Source organism: Poecilia formosa, unplaced genomic scaffold, assembly GCF_000485575.1.
Source record: "Poecilia formosa unplaced genomic scaffold, Poecilia_formosa-5.1.2 Scaffold159, whole genome shotgun sequence".
NCBI lineage: Eukaryota > Metazoa > Chordata > Actinopteri > Cyprinodontiformes > Poeciliidae > Poecilia > Poecilia formosa.
Genome location: NW_006800098.1, coordinates 1042292 through 1068881, shown reverse-complemented (window position 1 = coordinate 1068881; position 26590 = coordinate 1042292). Strand labels below are relative to the sequence as shown.

The following is a 26590-nucleotide window of genomic DNA, read 5'->3' as shown; positions in this document are numbered from 1 at the left end:
TAAAGGAATTACAGTCTGCAGAGACAGTTTCCATACAGTCGTCGTTACTGTGAATAATAGTAAGTTTGGAATGCATTCGAATGTCTAGACCGTTCAACAAAACTTGATTTAACTTATCAAAATTCAAATTAGGTGCAAAAGTTTGAATTTAGTGTGGATTTTCAAAACAAGCTCTAAACAAGACAACCACACCCACAAATATTTGGATAGCTGTTGAACCTCTGTCGCGGGTACATATATTGAATATATGGTAGATTTGTACTGCCCTGCGTTTGAATTCATTCTTTACCTCAGTGAAAGAATTCTGCCTTTAAATGCTGATCTAAAGCAACATGTGTCATTCGTTCCCGTTTGTCATCCTTATTTCCATCAGAACTAAACAGTCAATTATGCTGTCCTGCTCTAAAATCCAACCGGATCCTGCATTCACTCTCATCCTGACGACTTCATTCCCATCTTTGTGTCCAATGTCTCAGTCTCTTTCTCTCTCTGGCGCTCTCTGTCTCCCCCTGCAGGGACGAACAGCACCAATGCAGTGAGCGGTTCAGAGGGGCTGGGTCAAAGCCAGGGCGGCTCCCAATGTCTGGCGCCCAACATGTCAGCACCCCACCAGAGGAAAGGAACCTTCACCGATGACCTCCATAAACTGGTGGACAACTGGGCCAGGGACGCCATGAACCTGTCACAGGTCGGCAGTGGCCATGTTTTTAATACGAGTGATGTGGCTCTCCACCCAGGGCAGAATGAGTTGTTGGGAGGGCCGATAGTACTTGAAAACTGTCAGGTTTTTATTTTTATGTTTGTTTTCTATTTTTTGCGTAATTGCTTACAGTCAGCAATTGTAGGAATTACATTTTTCTGTCAAGTTCTTTATGCAGCTCTTAGATCTTTATCTCTGTCACTATGAGGGTATTTTACATACTAAGTTGTTTTATGTAGTTTGAAAAAAACCCAAAACAGACCACTATAGTGAAGAATATTGTGCATTCACAGTATTAAAGCTGTTATTGATACTCATTTAAGTTTACATTCAATCATTGCAGGGTAAAAGGAGTGCCAAACAGCAGCAGCAGCAGCTGCAGCAGCAGGTCCCAGCACAGGGACACAGTTATGAGGTAGGTGTAAAAACATACCCCAAACACATCAAACATGAATTAACTTCTTTTTATTTACTGCTTCCAAACCAATTCCTCGCTCACTTCAGGCCAGTACTTAAAATAAAGATATAAAGTTATATAAACTCGATTAGATGTTGTACTTAACTGAATTAATACATCTGGATCGAGTTTAAAAACTCCATCCTGCACTTATCTGGTGCGTGTTTGCTTTGCTGCATATAATCTGTGGGGGGAAAACTCAGAATAAATTTGTTCCTGTGTGTTGCAAAACTCACTTCTAACCACAAAATTTAATGGAGGGGCGTTTTTAAATGCAAGCTTTAATGTGATTTTACACCAACTGTTGCTTTGTGTTGTTAAGATCACATTTATTAAAGTTTGTGGTTAAAATGAGAGGAAACCTTCTTGGTCTATGAATGCGTTTTTCAATGCACAGTTGAGATTTCTTGACCCACGCTGCTGTCGCCCCCTGCAGGTCACCCAGTCGGCCAGTCTGGGCAGGAAGTACTCGGCTCCCAGCCAGCTGTGTCCCAGCAGCATCGGAGGCTCCGCCCACCTCCCTGCAAACCCCACCAGCGCTACCTCTCTGGCTGCCAGAAAAGGCTCCCTCTGCCACCCTCCCGCCTCCTCTGCCCCGCCCCACCTCCAGCCCCCGCAGTTTATCCCCTACGGCCCCAGTGCCGCCTACACCGCCCAGTGGTGCGGTCCGGCTCACAGCATGACGAACCCGCAGCAAGCACCAACGCAGCCTCTCTTAGTCAGCGCCTCCCAGCCTCTGGGGCCCTACCCGCCTCCACAGGGCCATCTACCGGGACAGGGCCCCTACCTGCTCACTGCCACTCTGCAGAAGTCGGTGAGCAGCCCAGGGGGGCCGAACATGAGGACCACGTAGGGGCTGGCCGCCAGGGCCGGTTTTACTGACGGACAGCCCAGTCGGACAAGTGAAAGGCGGCTTGTTTTGCAGCCAGAGGAAGAGGAGATGCACTGGAGTGGAGAAAAAAAAAGAAAAAGAAAAAAACGTAGCAGGAAAAACAAAATATTAGCAGTGTGTAGGTGAGGTGCCCTCCTTGCTTTGGGGTCGTGACAACCAGCCAACGGATCAAACGGAAAGGAAAAGAAATGCATGTTTTGTTTAAAGAAGGTTTCTGACCAAGTGCAGTGTTTTTGTTGGGTGCATCACAACAAATAGGGATATCTTTGAAAAGTTCTTTTTTTGTCTTTCAGTATTTTAATTCAGTAATAACAAATAGATTCATTACACAGAATGATATAACTGAAGGATTTATTCCTGTTGTTTTTTTTATGATTATGGCTGAGAGCAAAATTACCAAAAAAGCAATAACTTTTATTTTAAAAAATGTATTGTTTTCACCTTGTTACGACTTACACAATCATAAGTAACCACAGTTTTTCCTTCCACTACACTTCTGACATTAATATGTTTTATTCTGTTACCAGCCAGATTCTTCAGCAACGATCTTTTTCAGTAAGAACATAATATTCTGATTTTTCTGAGAAACAGAGTTATGAGGTTTTTTTCCCCACCTATGGTGTAGAATTATCAACATTAAGAAAAAAACCAGAGATATATCATTGTGTGTAATGAATCCACATACCTCTGGTGTCGCAGTTTGAATTAAGCTACTGAAGTAAACAAACTTTTCAATGATCTGTTAGTTTACTGAGATCCACCTGTAAGTTTGTTTAGAAAGCAAATTATTATTATTTTTTTCAGATTTGTACTCGTCTAAACGGAGTGAATCCAGCAAAGCATCATTACAAATACAGGCGTTTGCACACAAAAGCATGAGTTCAGTGTGTGTAATCTTAAAAAGCACAACAAAAAAAAAAAGAAAAGATCTCAAAACCAGTGCATATCAAGGAGTTGTACCTCGGGTTGGTTTTGTTTTGGGTTTTTTTTTTTTTTTTTCCTCCCACGATCAATTATTTAACAAGTTGTTGGAGGAAGAGGAAAGCGGGCTGACGAAGAGGATTTTTAAGTGTTTCCGATCAGGCCTCATCTGCTCACCGTTTGGGCCAAACGAGCTGCCTCTACACTCCAGATGCCTCCTCCCTGTAACGACTCCGCCTCATCCTCTCACCCCCACCGCTCACCTTTCTGTGTCGCCGTGTGAAGCAATAACAGCAGCAACCTTTTAGAAGGGGAAGGGGGGGAACAAAAAAATAAAAAAACAGAGCTCAAAATGAGAAAACAAGTGGCCTTGTTATCAGAATAATATCAGAGTCCTTGTACAGTTTTATTTTATTTTTTTTTCTCTGAATGTTTGCTTATGATGATTCCATTTTGGTGTTTATTTTGGTTTTGTTGGGTTTGTTTTGCTCGCTGCCGCCACACACACACACACACGCGCACGCACGCGCGCACACACACAATGCACAAGACGTTCACAGAAGAGCAAATACACGCACACAGACAAGGCGTGGCAGCAGTTTAACCGACTTAGACTCACAGATGTATGCCTCATTTCTGACTAGGCTGGTTTCAACGTTTGGGTTGAAATAATTGCAAGTGTAAATTACTATATTAATGTTATTCTATTTAAGAAGAAACAAATAATAATAATTAAAAAAAAAAACCGTGTTCTGTCAACGGACCTGTTACGTGCACATCGCTGTACGATGTGGAGACACTGTGATTATTCTTGTTTATTCTTAGCAAAAAAACAAAAAAAAATGTTGTTGGACAACATTAGTTTTTAGGGCGACGCGTCACAAAAAGCATTCAGAGAGCGGCTCGAGTCGTTTCCTTCTCAGTTCAATGGCTTTCCGTCGAAATTTGAAAACAAAAATGCAAAACCAGGCACGGGCTGGTGATTTCAAACAAAACTGTCCGCCAAAATCAGGCCGTTGCTTCCGCCTCTGAAGGCTTTGGAAGTTTGTTGCTTCGAAGCACCAGAGGAAGTGATTTTGCGACGGGAACCCTCAATAACCACAAAGATTGTGCATTGATATTTATAACTGGGGATGGGGGAACAAATTAGTCTTCCTAGTTGCAAGGAAAGAGTGACATTTCTTTCAGTAAAAGCTGTTTTAGTCTAATTTGTATACAGCCAAATGAATCAGATTGCTGTAACGCTTTCCCTTATTAAACTACCTAAAATGCAACAACATTGTAGAAAATTCAGCGATTTTCACACTACTTACTGGAAACTGCATACATTGTGATTTTGTTCCTTTTTATTGTACAAGGGAAAAGTTTAGCATTGTTTTTCAGGCTGCAACAGTTTCTTTGGCATTTCCTCTGAAGGACTTTAAATCATAGAAACAACAGCACAGAGGATTATTCTCCATTTTGAAACTGAATGTTATTTAAAACCCTGAATCCGGTAACAGCCCCATGCCTTGCGACATTTCTTAAAAAAAAAAAAAAAAAATCCAATGCCTTATTGATAGCTGATCAGCTTCTCCGATTACTTATTGAACTGAAAGTGGAAACTGACCTCGTTCCCGTGTTCGAATGGCAGGATAGTTGATATTTAGATAATAAAATAAAGCTAGCTATTTTTTTTTTTCTTAATACAGTACTTGTATGTCAGACACTTTAAACACGCCCTCCTGCTCCCTTTCCACCCTGGTATTGTTGGATGAATGTGAATGTATAAACCAATGGTGTCCATTTTAATGTACTTGAAAAGAAAAACTGTTTTGTCTTTTTATTTCCACTGCCTTTGCCCCTAAATCTTAGAGCCTCCGGTTAAAACCGGAGGAACTTATAGTGCCTTGCGTCCTTCCTGTTGCTTGTCGGTTGAAAGTGGCAGAATGTGTTTGGATTTTACCCGAGCCGACGATGGCCGGACGCGTTCAAGGTGCGACGGTGATAAAAGGGGAGTTTACTTTCTGCAAAAATGCAAACATTTGACTGCTGTTCAAGTCGGGACGAAAAAGATGGGAAGGTAAATCTGTCGTCACTCTGCCGCTGTTCAATCCAGGAGTTGTTAAAGGTTAGAAAAGGCAGCAGTCAGTCGTCAGTGTTGTTTCTGTTGCTGTGAGTCTTTTCGTTTTTAAGGAGGGAAGTTGTTAAAGATTGTATCTGAAGCTTGGACCACTCTGTACCCTGAGTGCAACATACTGCTTTCTTAACCTGAACCGAAAGTTTCACTTTACATAAAAAAAAAAGAAATCTTATTCTAAGACATCCTTAATTTTCATCTGAATAGTTTGAATAATTCATCTTAGCTCTGAGCTGCACAGTGATTCTGTAAAATGCAGAAGTGAACGGAAGGAGCTGAAAATCTCACTCTTCTAAACGCAGCACTGTTCATTCAGAAGGAATGGTTTAGCTACATTAATGTAGCTTTGTAAACAAATTCAAGATAAATCGATTTTAAAAATCCACCCAAAATATTTTTCAGACATGCATAATTTCACCAGAATGTGCTGTATTAGGTTACTGGGGATGCAGTGGTTGCGTAAAACATGGCAGCAGTGAATGGAAGCAGCTAAAAGTCTTGCTTTTCTTTACAAAAATCATTTTCTCTTCCTAGTACGCTAAAGGATAGTAAGTTTTTATTTCACAAACTTGCTATCCTGTAAGTTTGGATTGTTTTTGAGTGCCTGATGCTTAGTTTGTTCACCCTAGTTTGGGTCATAGTTTTTGTTTGTTGCTGTTTTTCACTGAGAAAAGGTGAACATCTCTTTAGATGCATACGGTTGAGGTGGCACAAATGGGAATTCAGCAAGTTTTACTCCTAAGCATGGCACATTTACTTTTGGAAGCGTAATCACAGCGATGGTTTTGTTGCTGGGGAATGTATTCAGTTTGAGTTAGAACACTCTAAAGCCCTTTTTCTTTTGAAGCATTTCAAAAAATATCTTGTGCAAGATATTTTCCCCATCCCAAAAACTATTTTTCTTATGCTTTTTTTTTTATGTTAAAGCTGTGAATGCTCTCTGAGCCAGTTTCCTCTAGATCTGTGGATGAGCTTTCCTCCTGACCCCTCCTGTGTTTTTTTTTATTTATTTTTTTTATGTTTTTATAGGTAACCTTAATGGTGGAAAAACATCAGAAGAAAACAGATTTAACAGCATTTCATTGCTGGAGCTGCTCCAGTTGCCAGGCAAAAGTATTGCTAATGATTTCCACATTTAACTTGTTCCCCATTTAAATAAGTGCTTACAGTGCAGAGCAGTAAAGTTAAAGTGACCCTTTGCCATGAAGCTATGAAAGAGTAGGACTAAAAGGCAATGCCACTTTAATACATTAGCAGTGTTGCTTTTATCCCCTTCTCTCAAAGAAAGCATTTTGTCAGTCGTAGCAATAATTTCTCATACCTAAACAATCTTTTGTTTCGACATCTTTATCAATTTGGTCCTTTTTTTTTTTTTTAAATCATAATTTTTAAGTCTCAGTTGTTTTATGAGCTCTTTTAAAGCACGTGGGCTCCTTCTTCTGCACTGTGCTCGGCGTCGTACAGAAGGGGTTGAGCGAATGACGGAAAACGGGAAAATGGAGCGGTATGTTTCGCACTTGCTACGCAGAGTGTTCAAGCTTCAAATTAACAGAAAGAAAAAATTTGCGCTACGACACAATGAAATTTGTTACTTTATTTGTAAAAAAAAACTTAATAAATAAAGTTGTTTAAATGAATGGAAGAGATGAGACTTTGTTGGACTTTCTTCTGAAAAGATGTCTGGTGTGTGTGGTTATTGTCATCAGTTGTCCAATCACTTATCTGAAACTACCATCCTGCAGCATTTAAATTCATCCCTGCTCCAACACTCCGGATTTTCCCATCAGCATGTTCTTCAGCTCCGCAGAGACGTGGCAATGAGCCGTTTATTTGATTCAGGTGTGTTTGAGCAGAATGTTGGCTCAGGACTGGACTTGATCTACATGGTTTTTAGCAAGTAAAATAGAGATCAACTCTTGGTTTTTAACCAAATAAGTTTGTTTTTTGTTTTTTTGTTTTTTTACTCACAATGATCTATAAGTGCACAATTGGTATGAGTTTAAGCCTTAAAGGTGAGTTTATTTGTATTACTTTCAAAGATCTTATTAAAAAGAACCTTCCCACTATTCATGAAGACAATTTATCCTTCAGTTTTGATTAGGATTATTTTAAGTAATCAGAAAGCTGTGTGGTGAATGGAAGCAGCTGAAAGTTTCACCGTTCTACATGATGCGATTCATTACTAAAGTTCTAGCAATTTTCATATTTTGAAGTACATTCTGATCTGAGTTTTACGGTTTCCCATCTTGGCTCTAAAAACATAATTATGACCTCTAAACGCCAAAAAGCATCTCCATCAGTCATGAAATGTAGTTAATTTTCAAGGCAGTAATTTTGTTCGTCATAATTATGACTTTAAAGCTAATTAATGTAATTGTACCAGCCAGAAATGGGCTTCCACAATCCCAACTTGGGTGTTGCAGTACCTCTAACTCTCCACACGGCTGCGCTGCCTCACTTCATCTCATAACCCGCTACGTTTTGAGTCACAGTCCGCATCCTGTGGAATCATAAAATAACTTGTCTCGCTTTGTAATCAGGAAACTGCTTGTTGTGAGGTGTTAATCTTTGCGTATTATCTGTCGCCATGGAGACGGTGGGAATGGCTTGGCCTCCCCAGTAAAACGGGAGGCCTGGGGAAGGAAAGGAGGAAGGAAAATGAGACATGCAACACAAAAACAATAAAATACTTTTAAAAAAAATCAATGGGGCAGTTTTCCTGCTATGATATTAAAACTGAACAGTGAAAAAAAAAAATCTTTAAACTGAATGGGAGTTTACATTCCACAATAAGGGTTCTCACAATAGACTGAAGTTTTCAGATGTAGATGAAAATTCAGCGGGTGATTTCCAGCTTCGGCTTTATTCACATGGTGTTTACAAAGCTCCTTGGCAACCATTAAGTTTCATGTTTAGTTTTCATGTAAAAAATAATGCAGAATCAACAAAAACCAGTAATGGAAACCCCTGTGACTGCCAATGTCTCATTTTTGTGTGCACAAAAATGAGGTGATTTTTAGGCATTGAAAGTGCCAATTTTATGGCACTTTCAATGCCTAAACAGAGGAAACTGTGTCTTTCATCCGTCTTTAAACTTTACTGATTGCGCAGAAAAATATTCAGATTTCATGTGCGACATCTGATTAGTCAAACTTAAAACTAACTGTACTAAACAAAGCGAGTAAAGACATCATCTTTCAAAGCTTTGTTGGTCCCGTTCATCTGATAAGCCGGAGGTTTGATCATTGGACACTTTTTTTTTTTTTTTGCAGACTCTATATACTAATAAGCTGACTTCTGGGCTCCATCTTATTTAGGAGTATTGCAGTAAATAAACTGAATACAAATGTACACCTTCATTTTTATTTGTGCTTATAAGGTGGAAAACTGCTTTTGCAAGACGCAGTAAACGCAACATTTAGCACTCTTCAACTTACCTCTCATTTAAGATGGTTTGTATCGATATCCATAGAGTCCGGGAAAAACTGAGTGCAAGTTTAGCCTGAGCCATGAAACGAAACGCTGCATGTCCTGTTTGATTTCCACTTAACTTCAATCTTTAAATAAAAGATGTGCAGATTTTCACTTCCTACTTTTTTTTTTTTTTCCTTGACACAAATATGCGGAGGGAGTAATGGACCTTTGTCTAATTTTCTGCCAAGCGTTATTAAAAAAAAATCTCACTTGATCTTCTCTGCATTTTTTTCAGGTGTCTGTCAGCTGCCCTTGAATGAAACATTTAAGCTCACAACCACAACCCAAATGTGAAGCCAGCTGACCTGGATGCAGCTGACGCAGAACGCCTGTTGTTACCCACAATGACGGTGAAAACGAGTTAGAGTTGTTATTCAGCTTGATGCAGCTTGAAGCCTGCATTTTGAATTAAAATTGTTCCAAAAGACAGGCAACTTAAGCAAAGCAATGTTGATTTATTTTTTTTTTTTTGCTTTTGCTGAGTTTACAGAAAATGTTCTGATACCGGAGGGTAAAGCAGATATCCTCCTTCAGAGAACAGAGCAGAATGACTGATGAGTTCTGCAGGAAAATCTCATCCTTTCCCTGCTACATCCATGGTGTTGCAGCCTCTTGGTGTTTAGTGTAATCATGTAGCTTTGTGAGCAGAAGCTGCGGGTCTGCTCAGGGCCGTATGGAAGTAGCTGCAAGCTCCTGCTGCTGTTTTCTTTGGCCACAGAGGGAAGTTTTTCTTTTTCTTTTTTTTTTGTCCCAAGTTAATAGCACAGAGGCCTACATTGAGCTGAAGCAAGTCTGCAGACTGTATTTGTGAAAAGAGATTTCCAAGAAAACGTATTTGCTAAATGTCGAAAATATCAAGGTTTACTTCTAGAGAAATGTGCATCACGTTCTTAAAAAACCAGAAGTGTACATACTACAAATATTGTGCTTTAGACAAATTTTTAAAAGTAGCTAAACAATCCAGATTACGGTGGGTGTGAAAATGCACTCAAGGACAAAAACAGAGCCCTGTAGAGCCAGAAGATTTATATAAACACGAGACCCCATACTGCATAAACATGAACAGTATTTTTTTAAGTGTTTGTAGAACCTCGCATATTTATATACACATCCAATGGGTAGAGGAACATGGAACTTAATTTGACACTTTTGGAACCTGTTTAAGAACAAATATCATTAAAAATCTAATGTTGAGTTTATTTCAGCGCTGAAGCTGTTCTGAGTGGGTGACTTGTCTAAAACTCCTGTAGTTACTGGAGAGGTGTTTCGACATGGAGAGCAAAGGTTCGTCTCCTTTTCCAACTTATGGATACGTAGGAATAAATAGTTTATCTTGGTGTGCAAGTAAACAATTTTGTCTAATTTTGTCCTTTGGGTCTACATTTAAGACAGTTGAACAAGTTTCAATCACTTTTAGTTCATATTCAGGCCAAAAATCCTTTAGACTTTAAAGACTTTGCTCATTAAGCAGTAAATCTGAGAAATGACAGCCATAAACCATATCATAAAAAGACTGATAAAAGGCAGAGCTATTCTATTTTCACGTCACAGTAAATAATCATCAGTGTCAATTAGTTGTTCTTTTTGTAGACCGGGTTAACGTTCTTTTACTATTTATACATCCAGGTGGTGGGGGTGTCCAAGTAGTTTGTCATAGTTATTATGTCGTCTCTTAGGCACAGAGGTTGGTCCTGCGCTTTAATGTGGAAAATAAAAAATGTCCAAACACATGTCCAGGTCACGAGAGGTTGCGAGTAGAAAATGTCCTAAAGCAAACACTGCATGAGAAACTGCCAGCACTCATTTACTTCAGATTTTCAGAGCTCAGAGGTGGTTGAGATGTTGTGTGAGTATGTCTACTGTTTCTTTGTCTGAACATTGTTGTGTAGGCCAGATGCTGCCGTTTATGTAACGCCGAGTAATGTGCCAACTGTGTTTTCCAGGTTCTTTGGTTTTATGTGTGTGCGTGTGCATTTGAGGGCTTTAAATGAACCAAGGAACTTTGAAACAGTATGTCCTTGACCGGTCCACTTTACTGCTATAAACAGGTTCCTTATTACATCCACGAAGGGGTGGGGGAGAGGAAACATTTAGCCTTTGGGTGTGTGATGCATTATTGGTAGGCGAGGAGCAGAGGTGCTTGGAAACGTGTTCAGCCTAAGCAGATGCAGTTTGTGGGATGTGTGACAGTGAGCTCAAGCTCTGTGGTTAATGCATTGATCTAATCTTTCTGCTGAAAGCGCTCCCCACACTCGAGCCATGCATGCATGCATGCACAGCCATGCCCCTTCATGCAAACGCGTGGTAGAGGATGGCCAGTCTTCCTGGTTAGAAAAAGAAAACAACAAAAAAGCAGTTTATTCTCATAGTCTCAAGAGACATTTTGCTGGATTAAACACAGTATTTTTTATTTACTAGGTGATTTTTCTGTGCTTTTTCCATTCTGTTCACATCCACTGTAGTGGATAAAATGAAAGTTGTTTACTGGCCTCCATTTCTGAACTAAATACCAGAATCTAGGTCAGTATTTCTGTTGCTGAGGAGTAAGTTAAATATAACCTGATCCACAGAAGTTAGCCACGTCTCATTAATATTTAAGCAACATTACATGTTCTCCTAAATGTTACACTCTTGAGTATCACAGCAAATTTTTGCTTGTTCTTTCTTTTTTTTCAGTTTTATTTATCTGAATGGATTGTGTAGGATAGCTCAGGTCTATCCACATGCCTTTAATTATTTTTAATACCACCAATAATTGCACAATTTTAGACAAAACCCTCAGGACGGAGCCAGTGAGATGCTTTGGATTGTTCTGAGGTGAGTTTGAGTAATTTTCCTGTTGTAGGTGATGTATGTGGATTTTTTTTTTATTTAATCAGTGGGTTTATCAAATTTAAGAGAAACATTTTAGAAAGTATCCAGTCTTGTTCATTTACAAAATTATATACAATTTAGAAAATTATATGCAAAGTTTTTTTTTTTTGTTGTTGTTGCAAAGTTTTAGAGCTGAAATGTTTCCAAGTCAACAAGTTTCTTTTTTTTTCTTTTTTTTTAGCAACTTTCTTTTACAGAGGGACAAATCAAGAAATTTCAGCACAAGCGCCTTAAATACATGCTTGTTTTGCAGTTTTTCAGTATTCTGGTGTCAAATGTGAGATTTAGAGAGCTGCAAAGAAATAGGCGCCCACAAACCTCAACTGAAACAGCGTCAAGAAGAGTGGGTTAAACATCCTCAACAGCTTTGTGAGATCCTGAGGAGTTACTGACGATAAATAAACTCACTGCTGCATGAGTTTACAACCTGGGTGTGATTGGTTTTGTTTTGTTGTTGTTTTTTTTTTTTTTTACAGTTGTGTGTTTTAATTCCATTAAAAATATATTTCAGGGTGTTGGTTATTAGTTAATGACGTGTATCTTGTTGGGCGCCCGCTTCTAACACAAAAAGAGGGTGGACTTAATTTATACCATGTCTGCACCTCCATCTCACCCACAGGGGTAAAACAACTCTCGAGCGCACACACACACACGCACGCGCCTCGGTTTTTTCTCCTCTCTCTCTTTACTTCCTCCCTGTCTTCCTCGCTCGCGGACAGTGAAAGCTCCGCTGACAGCTCGCGGTAAATCGCGCGCGGAGATTCGGAATATTATAACGGAGCTTTTCGGGTGGAACGTCCTGGACCTTTTCACGCGCATTTAGAGGGGCTATCGAAACCCTGAAGGTAATATTTGGCTTAATTGTGCTATTTTAAGTCATTGAAGTGGGCAGAGAAGTGAGCATGAAAACATTCAGCCTAAACTTGAAATGTCAGTTGTCACAAGCGTGTAATTTGGACGTTTCCTCAGGGTCATTCTCAGCACTGTACGGGTGTAGTTATACTATACTCTGGTACAGCCCTGTAGCTGCCTCATACAGACGCTGTCAGTCCTGAAGAATAGCAGAATAGTCATTTTAAAAAGAGACACCAATGGTTTGCTTTTTTTAAACAGCCGGACCACCAACTTGTGGTTTATGTCAGTAAAACAAACAACAACCTCCTGCAAGTCACAGGCATTTATTTTAGCACATGTCTGGTGCTGGGTTATAATTTTCCTGTTGGGCTGCCAGCCTGTAGAATGGTGTCTCTGTGTGTGTGTGTGTGTGTGTGTGTGTGTGTGTGTGTGTGTGTGTGTGTGCGTCTCGAAGCAGATTATGGTGTTCATTTTCAGCAGTGCAGTTCTTTGTACAAGTACGTACTCCTTCCACTTGCTCACATTTCGTCATGTTACAACCAGAGGATACAATATGGACAAAACAAAAGTTATTCACTTTGTTTTACTGATTAAGATCTGAAAAGTGCGCTGTTCATATGTGGTCAGCCCCTTGCAAATCTGGAGACCACAGAAAAGCGAAAGTGTAAAATATTTTTGCAGAAACAGATTGTTTTCTAGGAGTACTTGATTTTTCTAGAAATTCGGATTAACTTTCCTGCCCGATAGTGCATGTTGCTGCAAAATCCATCTTTCTCCTAATTGAAATGTTGTGTTCAGGATAATGTGCAGTGGTTTTCCACCACTGGTAGCATTAATCAGTGAAGCCAGCAAATTGAGGTTTGGTCTCATTCTGTCCCCTACATGGCTCTTGGCAAACAACAACCACAACTTCTTGTGTCTTTCTTTCTGCTACCCTTCCATAAAGGCCAGATTTGTGGAGTGCCCAAACAATACTTTTCAGATTTTTATTTGAGTGGAGCTTTGAAAACACGCTCTTAACTTATTATTTTAACCACAAATCAGAGCTGCACGAGCAACCTCCTCAGATAGCTTTTGCAAGGACCCAAGTGCTGGCATCAGGTCAGGCCTGGAGAAAACACACAACAGTTTTCATATAAACAGACTCTAATCACCCTCAATCTTGACCTCAGCTTCACCAGACAGGTTACACCCACAACACCCTTCTCTTATAAAGCCCTGAGGTCTCTAATGAAACTTTGCTTGCTTGCATGCTTTGCAGCCAAACATCTAAAGCCACATCTGAAGCAGTAAGGCGGTTCACACGCCGTCACTCAGCCTTTGGGGGCCTGAGAAAAAGGGAGCCAGACTTGTATGGTAAAAGGGCAAAAAAGCCTGAGCTACACCTGCCTAGATTTGTCTGAAATGTATGTGTCACTCTGTGTGACTGCGCGCGAACGAACAGGGGGCATCTGAGTTTGTGGCAGGATCAAATGTCTGTCTCAACCACTTTACTGTAATTTGATTAGAATCCGGCGTGTTGTTAGCCAGTCGTGTCCCTGTGAGGGAGATCTGCACTGGAGAACCTCGCAACCTGCCATGCGCATACTTTCTGCAGATTAGAATGAAAACAAATGTATGTATATTTTTACACCTGTGCCCTTTTTTGTGAGTACCTTAAGCCTGATCGCTTTCTTTCAGATGCTGGGTCGCTGGCTGCAGTTGCAGAGCGGTTGTTAGCCATCTGCCGGGGCTAACATGGAGCGAGAGGGCTCCTTTAGGAGGTGAGACCACAAACACACTCCTCAATAAACATTCACATTCAGGCTTCACCTCAGCTCCCGCTGTCTCTGTCCTCGTGGACGCACAAAGACTCACAATAATGCACATTAATGCAACATGCATTCCTGGATGACCTCATTCATGCTTTCACTCTTCTTCTTCTTCCTTTGTTCGGTGATTAGACTGCAGCCTTCCTGTGCAGAACAGGGGCCAAAAACTCAGATGTGTTTCACTTCCTGCTCACATCAGAGCTCTTTGCCTTTTGCAAATCCAGAAAAAGACACTTTCTTCCCTAGCTCAGATAACATGTCTAGACAGCGAGAGCGACTCTATGCTTATTTTTGGTCTTGGTATATATTTATTCTCAAAACTGAAGTGTGCAAAGTCATGGTAGCTGTACGCATGACTTTGAAACATCCTTTTTGAGAAGCTTTGGATAGTTTACCGAGTCTAGACTGTGTCCAAACATGCACACGGCTCCTGTTTCCCACAGTGACCTAATTATGTGGACTAAGATCCAGGTTGTTAGATGGACCAGCAGCACACCTTCTTTCCTTTTAATTCACATGCTTATTCATTGTCTTGCATTTTATATAGCTTTGTGTAACTTCACCATTTAGTGCCGTTTGTGTCACAAATGTGTGTAGGTGTGTAGCAAGGTAAAAAAAAAAAAAAAAAATGAAACTTGCAAGCGTTTTTAATTTAAATATTTCTAAACTCCTGAATTCATCTTTTCTGTAGCTGAGAAAAATTGCTTTAAACGTATTTCAAATAGTTGAGTGGCAGTGCACAGCAACAGCCTCTAACATCAAAACTGACTTGAGTGAAGCAGCTTGAGTCCAGCTTCTTTCTTCTCTGAGCCCGGCTCACAGATGGACAGAGGGGTAGATGGAGTGAAACGCGTCACCTTTAAACTCTTCCCTCCCTTCTTTGGCAGCCCTGGAACCTCAAAGGGTTGCTTTGTTCGCCCGGCACAAAAGCTCTCATGGTCACATGGCCACCGAGCTGACACAGCCTGGCAAAGGGACAGAGACCCGGAGAGGTAGAGCGGGTCGGGACGAGTAGAGCTGGGAAGTTTTAAAAACTGGAAACGGAGAGTCAGAGGCGCTGCTTCCATCCAGATTAGTGTGACTCACATACATCCAGTCATGGAGTGGGGATATCTGAGACTCTTTTATGTGCTTGAGTAAGTACATGTCATCATGTTTGTGTGAGCAGAAGACGAATTTGTGTTTCTGTTTTTTATTTTCTTTCATTTTTGTAGTTTCTACGTGATCCGAATAAAAAAAAAAAAGTTTTTCCATTGTCATGCACTGGCTCACACTTTTCAAGCTCCACTTAAGATACTCGACTTTCTTCTTTTTGCACACTCCATGCTTTCTTCTGAACTTCTTGGATAATTTTTCGAAAGGTTTTGATCAATTTGTTTTATTCCTCTGCTTGTCCTTCAAGGCGATGTTCTTTGAGTTTTAAACGAGCTCATCAGCTTGTGTTACCAGTATCAACCATCCTTTAATAACTGCCAAGCCAAAGGTTTTTTAATCGGTTGAACCAACAGAACTGTGCGGTTTTTTTTTCAAAAGAATTTTCTCAGCACTGTTTGATTTTTCACAGAAAAAACTATTAGCCTTATTGCTGTTAAAGTTGAACAGTTTGGAAGTAGTCGCTTGTCATTATTTCACTCATACAGCATCTAAACAGGGACTCAGCATGATGCTACCACTACCTCCACTTCTCTCAAGCAAATAAATCAATTTCTGCTTCGTCACGGTTTATCCATGGCAACTGTGACAACTTGCAATCTAATCCGTCTAGAACTGTGGCTACTCACGTCCATAAATTTGTCTGTTTTTCGTTTCCTTCCTGCTGGATCTCAAGGAGCCTCCACAACAAACTGCGGCTGGGCACTGGCTCGTCCTCCAGCCTCACCGACCTCTCGCAGGTAAAAAGTTCATCAGGAGGTGGGGAGAAGGCAGGGACAGCTGGGGGGCTGTCAGAGGAGTGTGGGAGGAACAAAGAGACTCAGCAGAGGAGGGCCGGTGCCAACGCCACCTGGAACAGGTCAGCGCATTAGATATTCATCATGTTTACTCTGTTACTTTGACATTTATGAAGCTCTATTTGCATAAAGAGAGAGAGATAAAAGAGGCAAGTATAGGCAACTAAGCAATATGCATGTATATTGTTTTTATTATTTGGAACATGCTTTTGTTCTCCAACATAAACTGAGAATTGTTGGACCTCAACCTCTAACCTCAAAAAGTTCATGATGCTGGAAACTTTTCAGCCAGGTGTGATTTCCTCAGCAACAGTTTGATGATACTTGAACGGCCTTCAGCTTGTGGTAATTGGTCTAAATAATTTTTTTTTTAATTTGCCGTTTGTCTTCAGCATCCACAACGCGGTCATCTCGGTTTTCCAGAAGAAGGACCTGGGAGAAAATGAGCTCTTCACCCTGAATGAAGGCGTCAGGTACAGCCCCCCATCGCACGCACGCTGCACTTCTTTAACTGTGGCTGATTTTCATTTAACATACATTTACTGAATTACACTGCTGTTGCCCTCAACTCTTTATTCAAACATTTGCACATGCATGATAACAGTAGTTGCTCCCACTGAAAAGGAAACACCTTATGATTATTTGATCAGATGGGAACAGACAGGTTAAGGTTACACAGGGGTCACTGCTGTTTACTTTCAGTGTAGCTGAGGGCTGCTTACATGGTGTTGCCAAAACTCTGGTGTAAATATTAAAGCACACAAACAGGTTTTCTCTGACAGCATTTACATACAGGTACGCACAATAGTCAGAGCAACGTCTGTTCTTCTTGGAAACAGCTTGAAATAAGCTTTTTATAAAATTGGAAACTTTAATGTAACATGTTTATAGCAATTACAGTTTTAACATTTGACCTCTTTTCATGCTACCCTTTTATCCCAGTAAAGGAGGGGCTTCACAGCAGTGCAGTTGGTAGCATCACAAGAAGGTCATGATCCCACAGATCCCAGCCTGTGGTTTTTCTGTATGGAGTTTGCATGTTCTCCCTGGTGACATGTGGGTTTTCTCTGGAATCCTCCCACAGTCCAAAAGGCATGGCTCGGTGTTAATGAATGGCTGGATGTTTAAAAATGAGAAGACTGAACTATAAGCTTCCAGTGTATTTTTCTACTTCGTTACATAACTCAATAACCACTTTTTTAAATAAGTATCTACAGTTCTATTAACAAATTAGCACCATCCTGAATGGCAATAATATTGTTGGTGCCATCAGAAAATCGGATCAGTCAGATCAGTCAAAATCAAATGCCACACATTTGATATTGATTTATAAAATATTTGTATTTTATAAATCAATCAAAAAGTGTTGCTTAAACACTTTTTGTTTAAGCAAAAATGCATCAAACTAGTGGTTTTAAGATGAGAAAATACAAAGCTGTCATGGGTTATGGATGCTTTTGTAAGGCTTTAAAACATGGCCGTAACTATGCCATGTGACAGTTTCAATAAAGATTTTATAGTCTCCAGATATGCAGTGTTTGAACAGCAATTTCACATGTGAGCAGTTTAGCAACCATATTTATCTCTATGAGCCCATGTTCTCCATTTGTCGGGGCTGAACCAGCTCTTTGGGACATCGCCTTAGCTCCTGAACACAAGGTGGACATCTCTCCTAATTTCCTGAGACTTGCTGTTTGAACACAGCAGTTTGCTTTTCCATCTGGTTTGTTTTTAAAATAAGAACCAACCAGTGGTGCGTGTGTGTCTCTTCATGCTTCATAAGCCCTTGTGTATCTGCGTTTTATAGGCAGCTGCTGAAGACCGAGCTGGGCTCCTTCTTCACAGAGTACCTGCAGAATCAGCTCCTCACCAAAGGCATGGTCATACTGAGGGACAAGATTCGCTTCTATGAAGGTGCGCACCACTTCTAGCTGAACATAATGATGTATCGAGCAAAAATAACAGCACTTTCAGCATGCATGTATTTATTTTTTTTTTTAACATTGTAACTGTAAATTGCTGATTAAGTGTATTGAAATGAACTCCCACAACTGTAGACCAAATATTTTATCTTCTGAAAACTTCAAGCCCTTGCAATGCAGTTGGTAGAGTTCAGTGACGGGCATCATGGAACGGATAGATGTCATATCGTCACCTCCACCTTTTGACTGGCGAGTTATGACATTTACAGATGGCGAGGTTGAATATAAAAAACAACCCACACAAAAAGGGACTTTTAGAATTTGACAGATTTTTAGGCTCGCTTTCCAACCTTTAAAGCAAAGGTTTGTTGTTTTCTTTTAATTAATAAAGCTGTCGAGATTTTGATCATTTGCATAACTTCTGGAGAAGTACAGTACAAATACCTATAAAACAGAAAGTCTCCGCCTGAAAGCTCTTTGGAAGTGTTGTCTCCATCATAAGACATCTGTGTCGTCTTGCTTTGATTAACAGTATTCACCGTAGCCCTGATTCATTTCAGGGAAACTCCAAGATCACCGTTTTATCTTGTTTGGTCTCTGATAAGGACTGGCAGAGAAAAATAATTATTGACTACAGTGCCAGATGCTGAGTTTACCTCATGAGTTAACCATTAGTTTGAACTGGGAGTGTGTGGCTTTATCTCTCCTTGGCGAATTTAAATGAAGGACATTTTCCGACACAAACACAGAGTTACTTCAAAGACTTTGAAAAGATAGGCGCAACATGAAACAAAAGGCCCTTGTTGCTTCCGTTTCTGGGTAATATGCAGAGTAAATTTGAAGCAGTTTTAAACCAACATAAATCTCATACTCAGAAGAGACCAGCTGTGACAGAGCTCACCACTGTTGGCACAGAAACGTAGGCAGGAAGTGATCCTTTTACGTCAGTACCACATCTAGACGGTGAGAAATTTAGGATAAGTCAAACCACAGAAACCTACAGACCTATTGTTCTGACTAGACCAAAAGTGCCCAAAAGTAAAATTATGTACATAGGAGTGGGAGATACAGTGTCTTGCAAATATGTTCATATCCTTTGAATTTTTCTGCACTTAGTCACTTTGAAACCACGATATTCTGTGTATTTTTGGGGGGGATTTTATGTGATAGAGCAGCACAATGTAGCACACAATCTCAAAGTAGATAATGTAGTGTGCATACAGGGAGAAGAAAGCAGAAAATAATAAAAGCTTAGCATGCAAAAATAATTTTACTTTCTTACTGTGATGCCTAATTCACATTGTTGCACGTTTATCACCTTGGTTCCGTTTAAGGTCAGAAGCTGTTGGACTCCTTGGCTGACACGTGGGATTTCTTCTTCTGTGATGTTCTGTCCATGCTGCAGGCCATCTTCTACCCTGTGCAGGTATGCAAATTCTCACACATGCACATGCCCCCTTCTAATGACAGCCTTACTGTTGTAACAGATTTTTTTAAATATATATATATATATTTTTTTATTTTTTATTTTTTGCTTGTTTGAATAGGGAAAGGAGCCTTCAGTGCGTCAACTTGCTCTCCTCCACTTCAGGAACATCATCACCCTCAACCTGAAACTGGATGAGGCATTGTCTCGACCTCGAGCCAGAGTTCCCCCCTCCATCATTCAAATGCTGATGATACTACAGGTATCTTCTTTCCTTGTTTCTTCCACCCCTACGAAGCCTTATTTTAAAATAAGTTTCAGCTGTGCAAGAAGGAGGAGCGGATTAAATAATATTTTTGAGAAGAAGAGCAGAGGTTAGAGGATGAGGGAGAGTGTTTTTTTTGTTTTGGTTTTTTTTCCAGAGATCTCAGAGGAAGTAATCTCAGTGTGAACACGGAGCGGAGTTGTCTTCCCATGACCATTTAGTCCCCTCTGCACCCTCCCTGCAGGGAATTATCCATGTTTACACTAAAGCAATGACACCCCCACAAAACCAGAACAACTGTCAGCATAAGCCTTAGCTTTTCCGACCTTTGCCTCACATGTATAATATAGGAAAAACATTAAATGAGCTTTGCCTCAAAAGCAGATGAAGTTGCATAATCAAATAAAATGTGCTGTAAATGTTTTGGAAACATTTCTATGGTTAAATGTTACAATTTAAGCCAATTTTATGTTCCTTTTATGTTGTCACAAGTGGCTTACTCTACATTGTATTTGATCTGAACTTGTGGTTTTTCATTGTGGTTTTGCACCCTTAAAGTGCTTTAAAAATATGAGTAAAAGTTCCTCAAACTATTAACTGAATTTAATCTATATAGTCCTCAGACGAGTGAGGTTGGTGTTCATTGTTGAACAATAAGAGACTCTGGAACAATTAAAATTTAAAGGCCTGTCTCAGCTCTCCCATTGCTGATGAGACAAAAGTGTATCTTTGTGGAAGGAGTGTGTTCTGTCTCATCTGCTGTTAAAGTAGCTCTGCATTTCAGGAAAAGAACGTTGTGCCTAGTCAAGCAGGTCTTCTGGAGGTCTTTTTTTTGTTTTTGTTTTTACTTACTGAGCCTTTATTCTAAAAACTGAACTATTTGGCCATTCTATTTTAAGCCTTGAGGGGAACCACCACCCCCTTTGACTGAACTGCTCATTGTCATGCAATGACCAGTACAACTCGTGTTGCATGTTAAAAGATTTGTAACACTGCGACACAGAAGATGGCAGAAAGCTGTTTCTCAGAATAAGGCTAGAAAAGACTGAAGGGAAAGTGAGCTTTAGTCTAAATTGCATAGGAAAAATTTTCAGTCTTGCTGAAAAATCAGGAAGACTTAAAAAAAAAATGCATTTCTTCAACAAAATTGTAAAGAGGGCCTTTGTCTTTCATGAGGTAAAATGCAACTGGAAATTAGATTTTAGCTTAAAGCTAACGCTAACTATGTGGTTAGTTTGCTGTTAAAATGGTTAAATTTATAGGTTGGTTGCTTCTAGTTAGCTGATAGTTTTCTTCTGGCTGTTTGTAGCATAACACAGTCTGGTTTGATGGTGTTTCTTCAGCAGAAGTGGAGTTTACTATATCTAGTGACTCAAAAGCAGATACAGTTCTCTGATAAGTCAATTCATTAGTCTCCAGTTGTTCTGGGGACTTTAAAGACATTTGTTACAGCTTCCTTCCTCTGTCATGAACTTTAAAAATGTTTTCTGATGTATAAATAGATTTGGCCTGATGTTCTCTGAAGTGACTACACAAACCCTAATTGATATTCTGCTACTTTTTGAAAATTGTAAGAAAATTGTCACTTTTATTTCTTAATTTTGTCAGCTTTGAGTATTGCAACGTTAAGTCTCACCATTGTGAAATAGTAGTAAGTGTTAAAGTTAAACAAAAAGGTCAGCCCCTGAGGAGGTAATAAATAATTTTCCCCCCTGGTTGCATGAATAATTTTGTTTTTTAAGTTACCGTTTTGCGTTCAACATTGCAAATCCTGCCACGTTCTTCTTTGAGGATCGTTTAGCTGTGGTGGGTTCAACTAATTGGCAACTGAACATGTTTGAGTTTTAAATATTTCCTGTGCTTGTGCTCTCTGTGCATGTATGAGTGTCTGTATCTCTTTGTGTTTGGGTTAACGTGTAGTGACTCATTGACCCAAATCTGCTTCTTCTACGTTCAGATACAGAGGTCACAGGCATCCAGACAGAACGGTAGACTTGCATAGAAAGTCGTGTGTATTTTTGCTTAATCCCTTTTTGTTTTACTCTAAAACCGAGGGACGGAAGAAAGGAAGGAAGGAAAGGGAGAAAAAAATTTAGGTTTAATTGTGGATTTAAGATGTCTTTGCTTCTCCTTGTTCACATCTGATGGTAATTTTCTTTTTATTCTTTAAGACCACATGACGCCAGTTCACTGACGTGTGCTCTACTCATGTGGTTTTGATCTTTGTGGTTTTCAAGCAGCAGCTCAGTGATTCAGAGTATAGAAACTTGATTGATTTTCTCAGGGAGTTCAGTTCTGCAGCGGCAGCCTGGTTTAAGTGCAAGACTTTTTGTCCCATTCCTTCAATGGTTTTTATGATTATTGTTGAAATCAGCAACAGAATGAACTTTATATTATCGCTTAACTTTTTGACCAATTTTCTAAGTCCCACAAAATAAATTGTTTAATTCTTTCATTGAGCCAAACATCCAATGTTGATGGATGCAATGTTTCCAGTTAAATCGCAGTGTCTACTTTTCTTCAGAAGAGGGCGCTATACTAATTGAAGTACATTTATTGTGACTAAAAATAAAACCATTAATTATATCATCTCTGGTACATTCATCTTTATCTTTGGTGTTGAAGTTATCTGTTGCTCTTTTTTTTTAAATAAAATGTCTCTGTGATTATGATTGCTGCTGATGCTTTTGTTGTTGTTGTTGTTTTTACTTGATTGACATTGGCTAAATTAAACAAATGTTAAGTTCTGTCAACTCTTCAGTTATGATTTTATTTTTTTTTCCAGGTTTTGTTATAATGATACTAGTCAACTTTATTTAGAAAGGGACAATATACAGCTCAAACATAAATGTCATGTTTTAAACCAAGACCCAAAAGACATTTCTGATGCTTTTTTTTTCTTTTAAGAAGAATGTGCGACACACCAGGAAGTCACATTTCTGTCTTTATTCTTTTACCTCAAAATGTTTTACTGCTTTGTTCATTTTCTGACTTGGCTTTGTGTGTCTTTGACACAGGGAGTCCATGAATCCAAAGGTGTAACAGATGATTACCTTCGTCTGGAGTCTCTCATCCAGAAGGTAGTCTCTCCGTATCTGGGGACTCACGGTTTATACTCCAGAGATGAATCCTCCAATTTGCACTGCTCATCCTGCTTGTTAGGTATTTTCGTGTTTTTCTGCTCTTTTCCACGGCGCTTTATATTCTGTATTACAAAATGTCTTCATTTCCCTCACTCACTGTAGAAAAGAAGCTGCAGTACTCAAGGGCTCCCAAAACACACGGCTCTCCCACTGTGAAGAATCCAGTGGTCCGCTCTAAGAGCTACAACGTTCCCATGCTGACTCCTGTTGTCGAGTATGACATAGACTCATCCTCAGGTGGCAGCACGGGCATCAGACGGCACTCCGTCTGTGAGATGTCATCTTGCGTGGAGGAGAGCAGCTCAATGAATAAATGCGCTGCCAGGATGTCTGATGACACCAGCGTTTCAAACTCCTCCACAGCCTCAACCACCTCTGCTGCACTGACAGGTAAACCAAACAGAAGCTGCCTATTTTTTTTTCTTTATTGTGCTTCCCAGAAGCAGTCACACCTCTTGAACAAACTCCAATATGCTTCATTGGGATGTTATATACCAACACAAAGAACTTCTGTATTGCAAAGGGAAAATTACATGTTTTCCTTTCTCTTCCTCTTCTTTCTTTACGAACAAGAAATCTGAAATGTGTGGCGTTCCGTCTGAATACTTTGTAGAACCTCCTGTTGCTGCAATAACAGCTGGAAGTGTTTTGGAGTAGCTTTGGAGATCTAGAGATTTAACAAAACTCGGTATTTTGCAATTCTCTGGAAGTTTGCTCCAGATTAAAGGAGAATAACAACTGAATACTGCTTCACCATGTTTGGTTTTGAGTGAGAAGACTAGAACCAGACGACCTGAGAGGTCTGTAAGGTTGATACAACGGCAACAACATTTTCGTGCTAGCCCATTCAGTGATTTTTATACTATCAAAAATATTTTAAAGTCTGTTAAAATGCAGACTTCAGGAAGGACTTTAGAACTGGGGTAATGTGCTCTATTTTCCCATGTTTAGTGAGAACGCAAGCAGCTGTCTGTGTGACTTTTTAAGCAGACTGCTGCAGTAACCAGTTTGACTAAAGACAAATGCATGGATGAGTTTCCCCAAGATCTTGTTGGGACATTAGTCCTTTAATCTTGGAAATGTTCTTCAGGTGATAGCCTTTAAATTGTTTTTATGTGTGTCTGATGGTTCAAGTCTGAGTCCATTACTACATCCAGATTTCGGGCCCGATAGCTAGTTTCTAGCTGCTTTATGACCCGACTCTGCTGGAAATTATACAGCAGATGTATGCCTGAACTGTGTTGCTTTGTCCGTTTTTCATTAATGTTCTCTAACATGCCTCTGGGTCCTTCACTCAGTTGCCATATTCGATTTAACTATTTTCACTTTTGCTTTTGAGTGAATAGTTTAGATTTTTTTTTCAGGAGTATCAGAGTAAAGGGAGCTGAATGCAAATGCTTGCCAAGCATTTCGGATTTTAGCTGTGAAAATAGTTGAAAATCCTGTACGGTTTACCTTCCATTATTATGCTACTGTGCATTTTACTATCATATTTTTTGGAAAAGCTTCAAAATATATGAAAACCTTAATGATGAAACACCTATCATTAAGATTTCTCTTTCAGCAGAAACAAAAACAAAAAGCATCTGCTTATAACATAATCTCTATAACTGTTTGTTCAGACACTTTAACGTCCAGTCAAGACCTCCAGCTCCGAGACGACGACAGCCCCTCTATGCTCCACCCTCTCAAACCACAGCAGCCCTCCCCCAGCATCCTCCCTGATCCGTCTCCAGCTGAGGACGCTCATTGTACTGGCTTGCTGGAGTTTGACTCTCCATCGTCCTCCAAGGTTCTTGCACAAGACACGAGCTCCGGTCCCAGTCCGGCGTCCAGCATAGAGATGACGGCAGACCACAACACAGAGTCTCTGGACTCGGAGCAGGAACCAGACGGGATCTTTCTGGACTTCTCGCACCTCTGCTTAGGGGACGCAACGCACAGCAGAGACAGTGACGGGCAGAGCGTCGCCTGACACACACAGGCGCACACAGTCCATTATTTAAAGCGTTAACACTGCTGAGCCGTGAGAGATTTTCCTTGCACTATGTGATGCCCCCAGTAGTTTTTAAAGACTCTACATTATAGAGATTCTTTCAAGCTGAAGTATTTTTCTATGTTGAATCACTAAATATGTCAGGCATTTTTGTCCCTAATGTGATATCACCTTGTTTTATTATATTTAAAATCTGGGTAAAACAAACAATTGATTATAAAATTTAAACTGTATATTTATTTTTTAAGCAAAAACCTCAAACTATTTTGATAATTGTTTGTAATTCTCTGTGTTTTCAAATGTTAAACTCTTACATCACCACTGTGCCTTTTGCTGGATTAACTGTGTAGATCTGTTCAAAAACTACAGTCTTTTATATATGATCTGTGAGGAATTTTACTGTCTACTGGTTTTCTGTAACTGTCATGTTTCCATAATGTTAGCATCTCTATCAAAGTGTCAATTTAGTCCTTGTTAAAGTAAATATCACTGCAAATTTGTGAAATCAAATTTTCACAATTTGGCTCTTATTTGAAGATAGTCGCAGTTTCTCCCACTTTCCGAGGGATAAGTCCAACTTTTGGGGGCGCGCCATTAGATTTTTCCGACTGCAAAGTCGGAATTTTCACATTATGACCAAACATGGAACGCTCCATATGACTGTATAAAATCGTTTGTAGCACTGATAAACTAAATGTAACTATATTTAAGTTCATAAATCAGTTTCCTGGGTTTTTAACAAAATTTCATAAAACATTTTAATACAACTTATTATGCTTAAGCCTGTTTGAAAGGAAGTGGAGTCCTTTTATCAGAAAGTATATGTACTTCTGCTTGGTTTTAGAATAAATCACAGCACTAAAATTGTTTTAAACAACCTGCTTGATAATGGCTTTATCTCTATGCTTCCGATAATAAGTTTCAGTTTTCCATTCAGCACATAGACTTGGAGATTTCATTGGACTTTAAATTGTTTAAGTCTCATGTATCTGATTGATTCCACTTTGTGTTAGTTCGCAGCTTATCGCCCACTACTTCCAGAGTCAGTTGTAGTATCACACATGAATATTCACTTGGGTCCCCTCTGTAGCATTCTACATACATTATCAAACACAGATTCATGCAACAAGAAAGAGAATATGGGTTAATAAATATAAAAGAAAACCCACTGCATTAAATATGTACTGGAAGATTTATTCTTTTGAAAACAAAAAGAAAAAATCTAGAAAATAACCTAGTTTTTCATGTTTCTGTCTCCCATACTTTTTGTTCTGGACAAAAATGAAAGCAAGTTTCAAGCTTTTTCAGATTCTGTAACATGAACTCGCAAATAAATTATCTACTAGAAATGATTGCACTTCTCTTACAAGTTTTGAGTTTCAAGAAAAATGTCCATGTATTTTAACCATGAATTTCATTTTATTGGGTCCTTATTGTCTATGTAAATATAAAATTGATATTTCTATTTTTCAAAGGCATTTATGATGAATTGTGTTTACAATGAATGTTCCCAAAGAAACAAAAGAGGGGGAATGCAATATGTGGCTTACAAACTTAGTTTATGAAAGAAGGAATCTGTTCAGTTAACAAAAACCTTTACAAGAAATAACTTTTTGTGAAAGCACCAAATAGTCCAACTACGCCGTCAGTTTTTCATCAGGAGATTGTTGACTCCACAGTGAAGAGTCTGAAGACCTCTGGAGCCACAGATTGCAGACTCTAGTTCTAGAAATTTGTCATTCAGCTGGATGAATTAAAAGTTGGGACATTTGGCCAAAAATGCACC

General features: G+C 39.5%; 2 protein-coding genes across 27 annotated transcripts in view; both read left to right on the top strand.

Annotated features, from left to right (window-relative positions):
• wnk1b (WNK lysine deficient protein kinase 1b) overlaps window positions 1–3293 on the top strand; it is an 82736-nt gene extending 79443 nt beyond the window's left edge. For all 21 annotated transcript variants that reach the window (XM_016677633.1, XM_016677634.1, XM_016677639.1 and 18 more), the window contains 3 exons: window positions 516–688; window positions 1044–1115; window positions 1594–3293. In XM_016677633.1, coding sequence (XP_016533119.1) covers window positions 516–688; window positions 1044–1115; window positions 1594–2010 — 662 coding nt within the window. In that variant the 3' untranslated portion in view covers window positions 2011–3293. The remainder of the gene's footprint in view (window positions 1–515; window positions 689–1043; window positions 1116–1593) is intronic.
• A 2938-nt stretch (window positions 3294–6231) lies between these two features.
• Window positions 6232–26156, top strand: LOC103146504 (proline-rich protein 5-like). Of its 6 annotated transcripts, XM_016677653.1 has the most exons (11): window positions 6232–7101; window positions 8799–8913; window positions 13973–14055; window positions 15923–16114; window positions 16445–16525; window positions 17860–17966; window positions 19309–19400; window positions 19522–19662; window positions 22683–22827; window positions 22911–23198; window positions 24431–26156. In XM_016677653.1, the coding sequence occupies exons 3-11, from the start codon at window positions 14030–14032 to the stop codon at window positions 24781–24783; spliced, it is 1425 nt and encodes a 474-aa protein (XP_016533139.1). In that variant the 5' UTR covers window positions 6232–7101; window positions 8799–8913; window positions 13973–14029; the 3' UTR covers window positions 24784–26156. The 6 variants fall into 6 exon arrangements, with proteins under 6 accessions (XP_016533139.1, XP_016533140.1, XP_007564517.1 ...); XM_016677654.1 differs by lacking the exon at window positions 8799–8913; XM_007564455.2 differs by lacking the exons at window positions 6232–7101; window positions 8799–8913 and adding an exon at window positions 11924–12282 and having other exon boundaries at window positions 15932–16114.
• The last annotated feature ends 434 nt before the right edge of the window (window positions 26157–26590 follow it).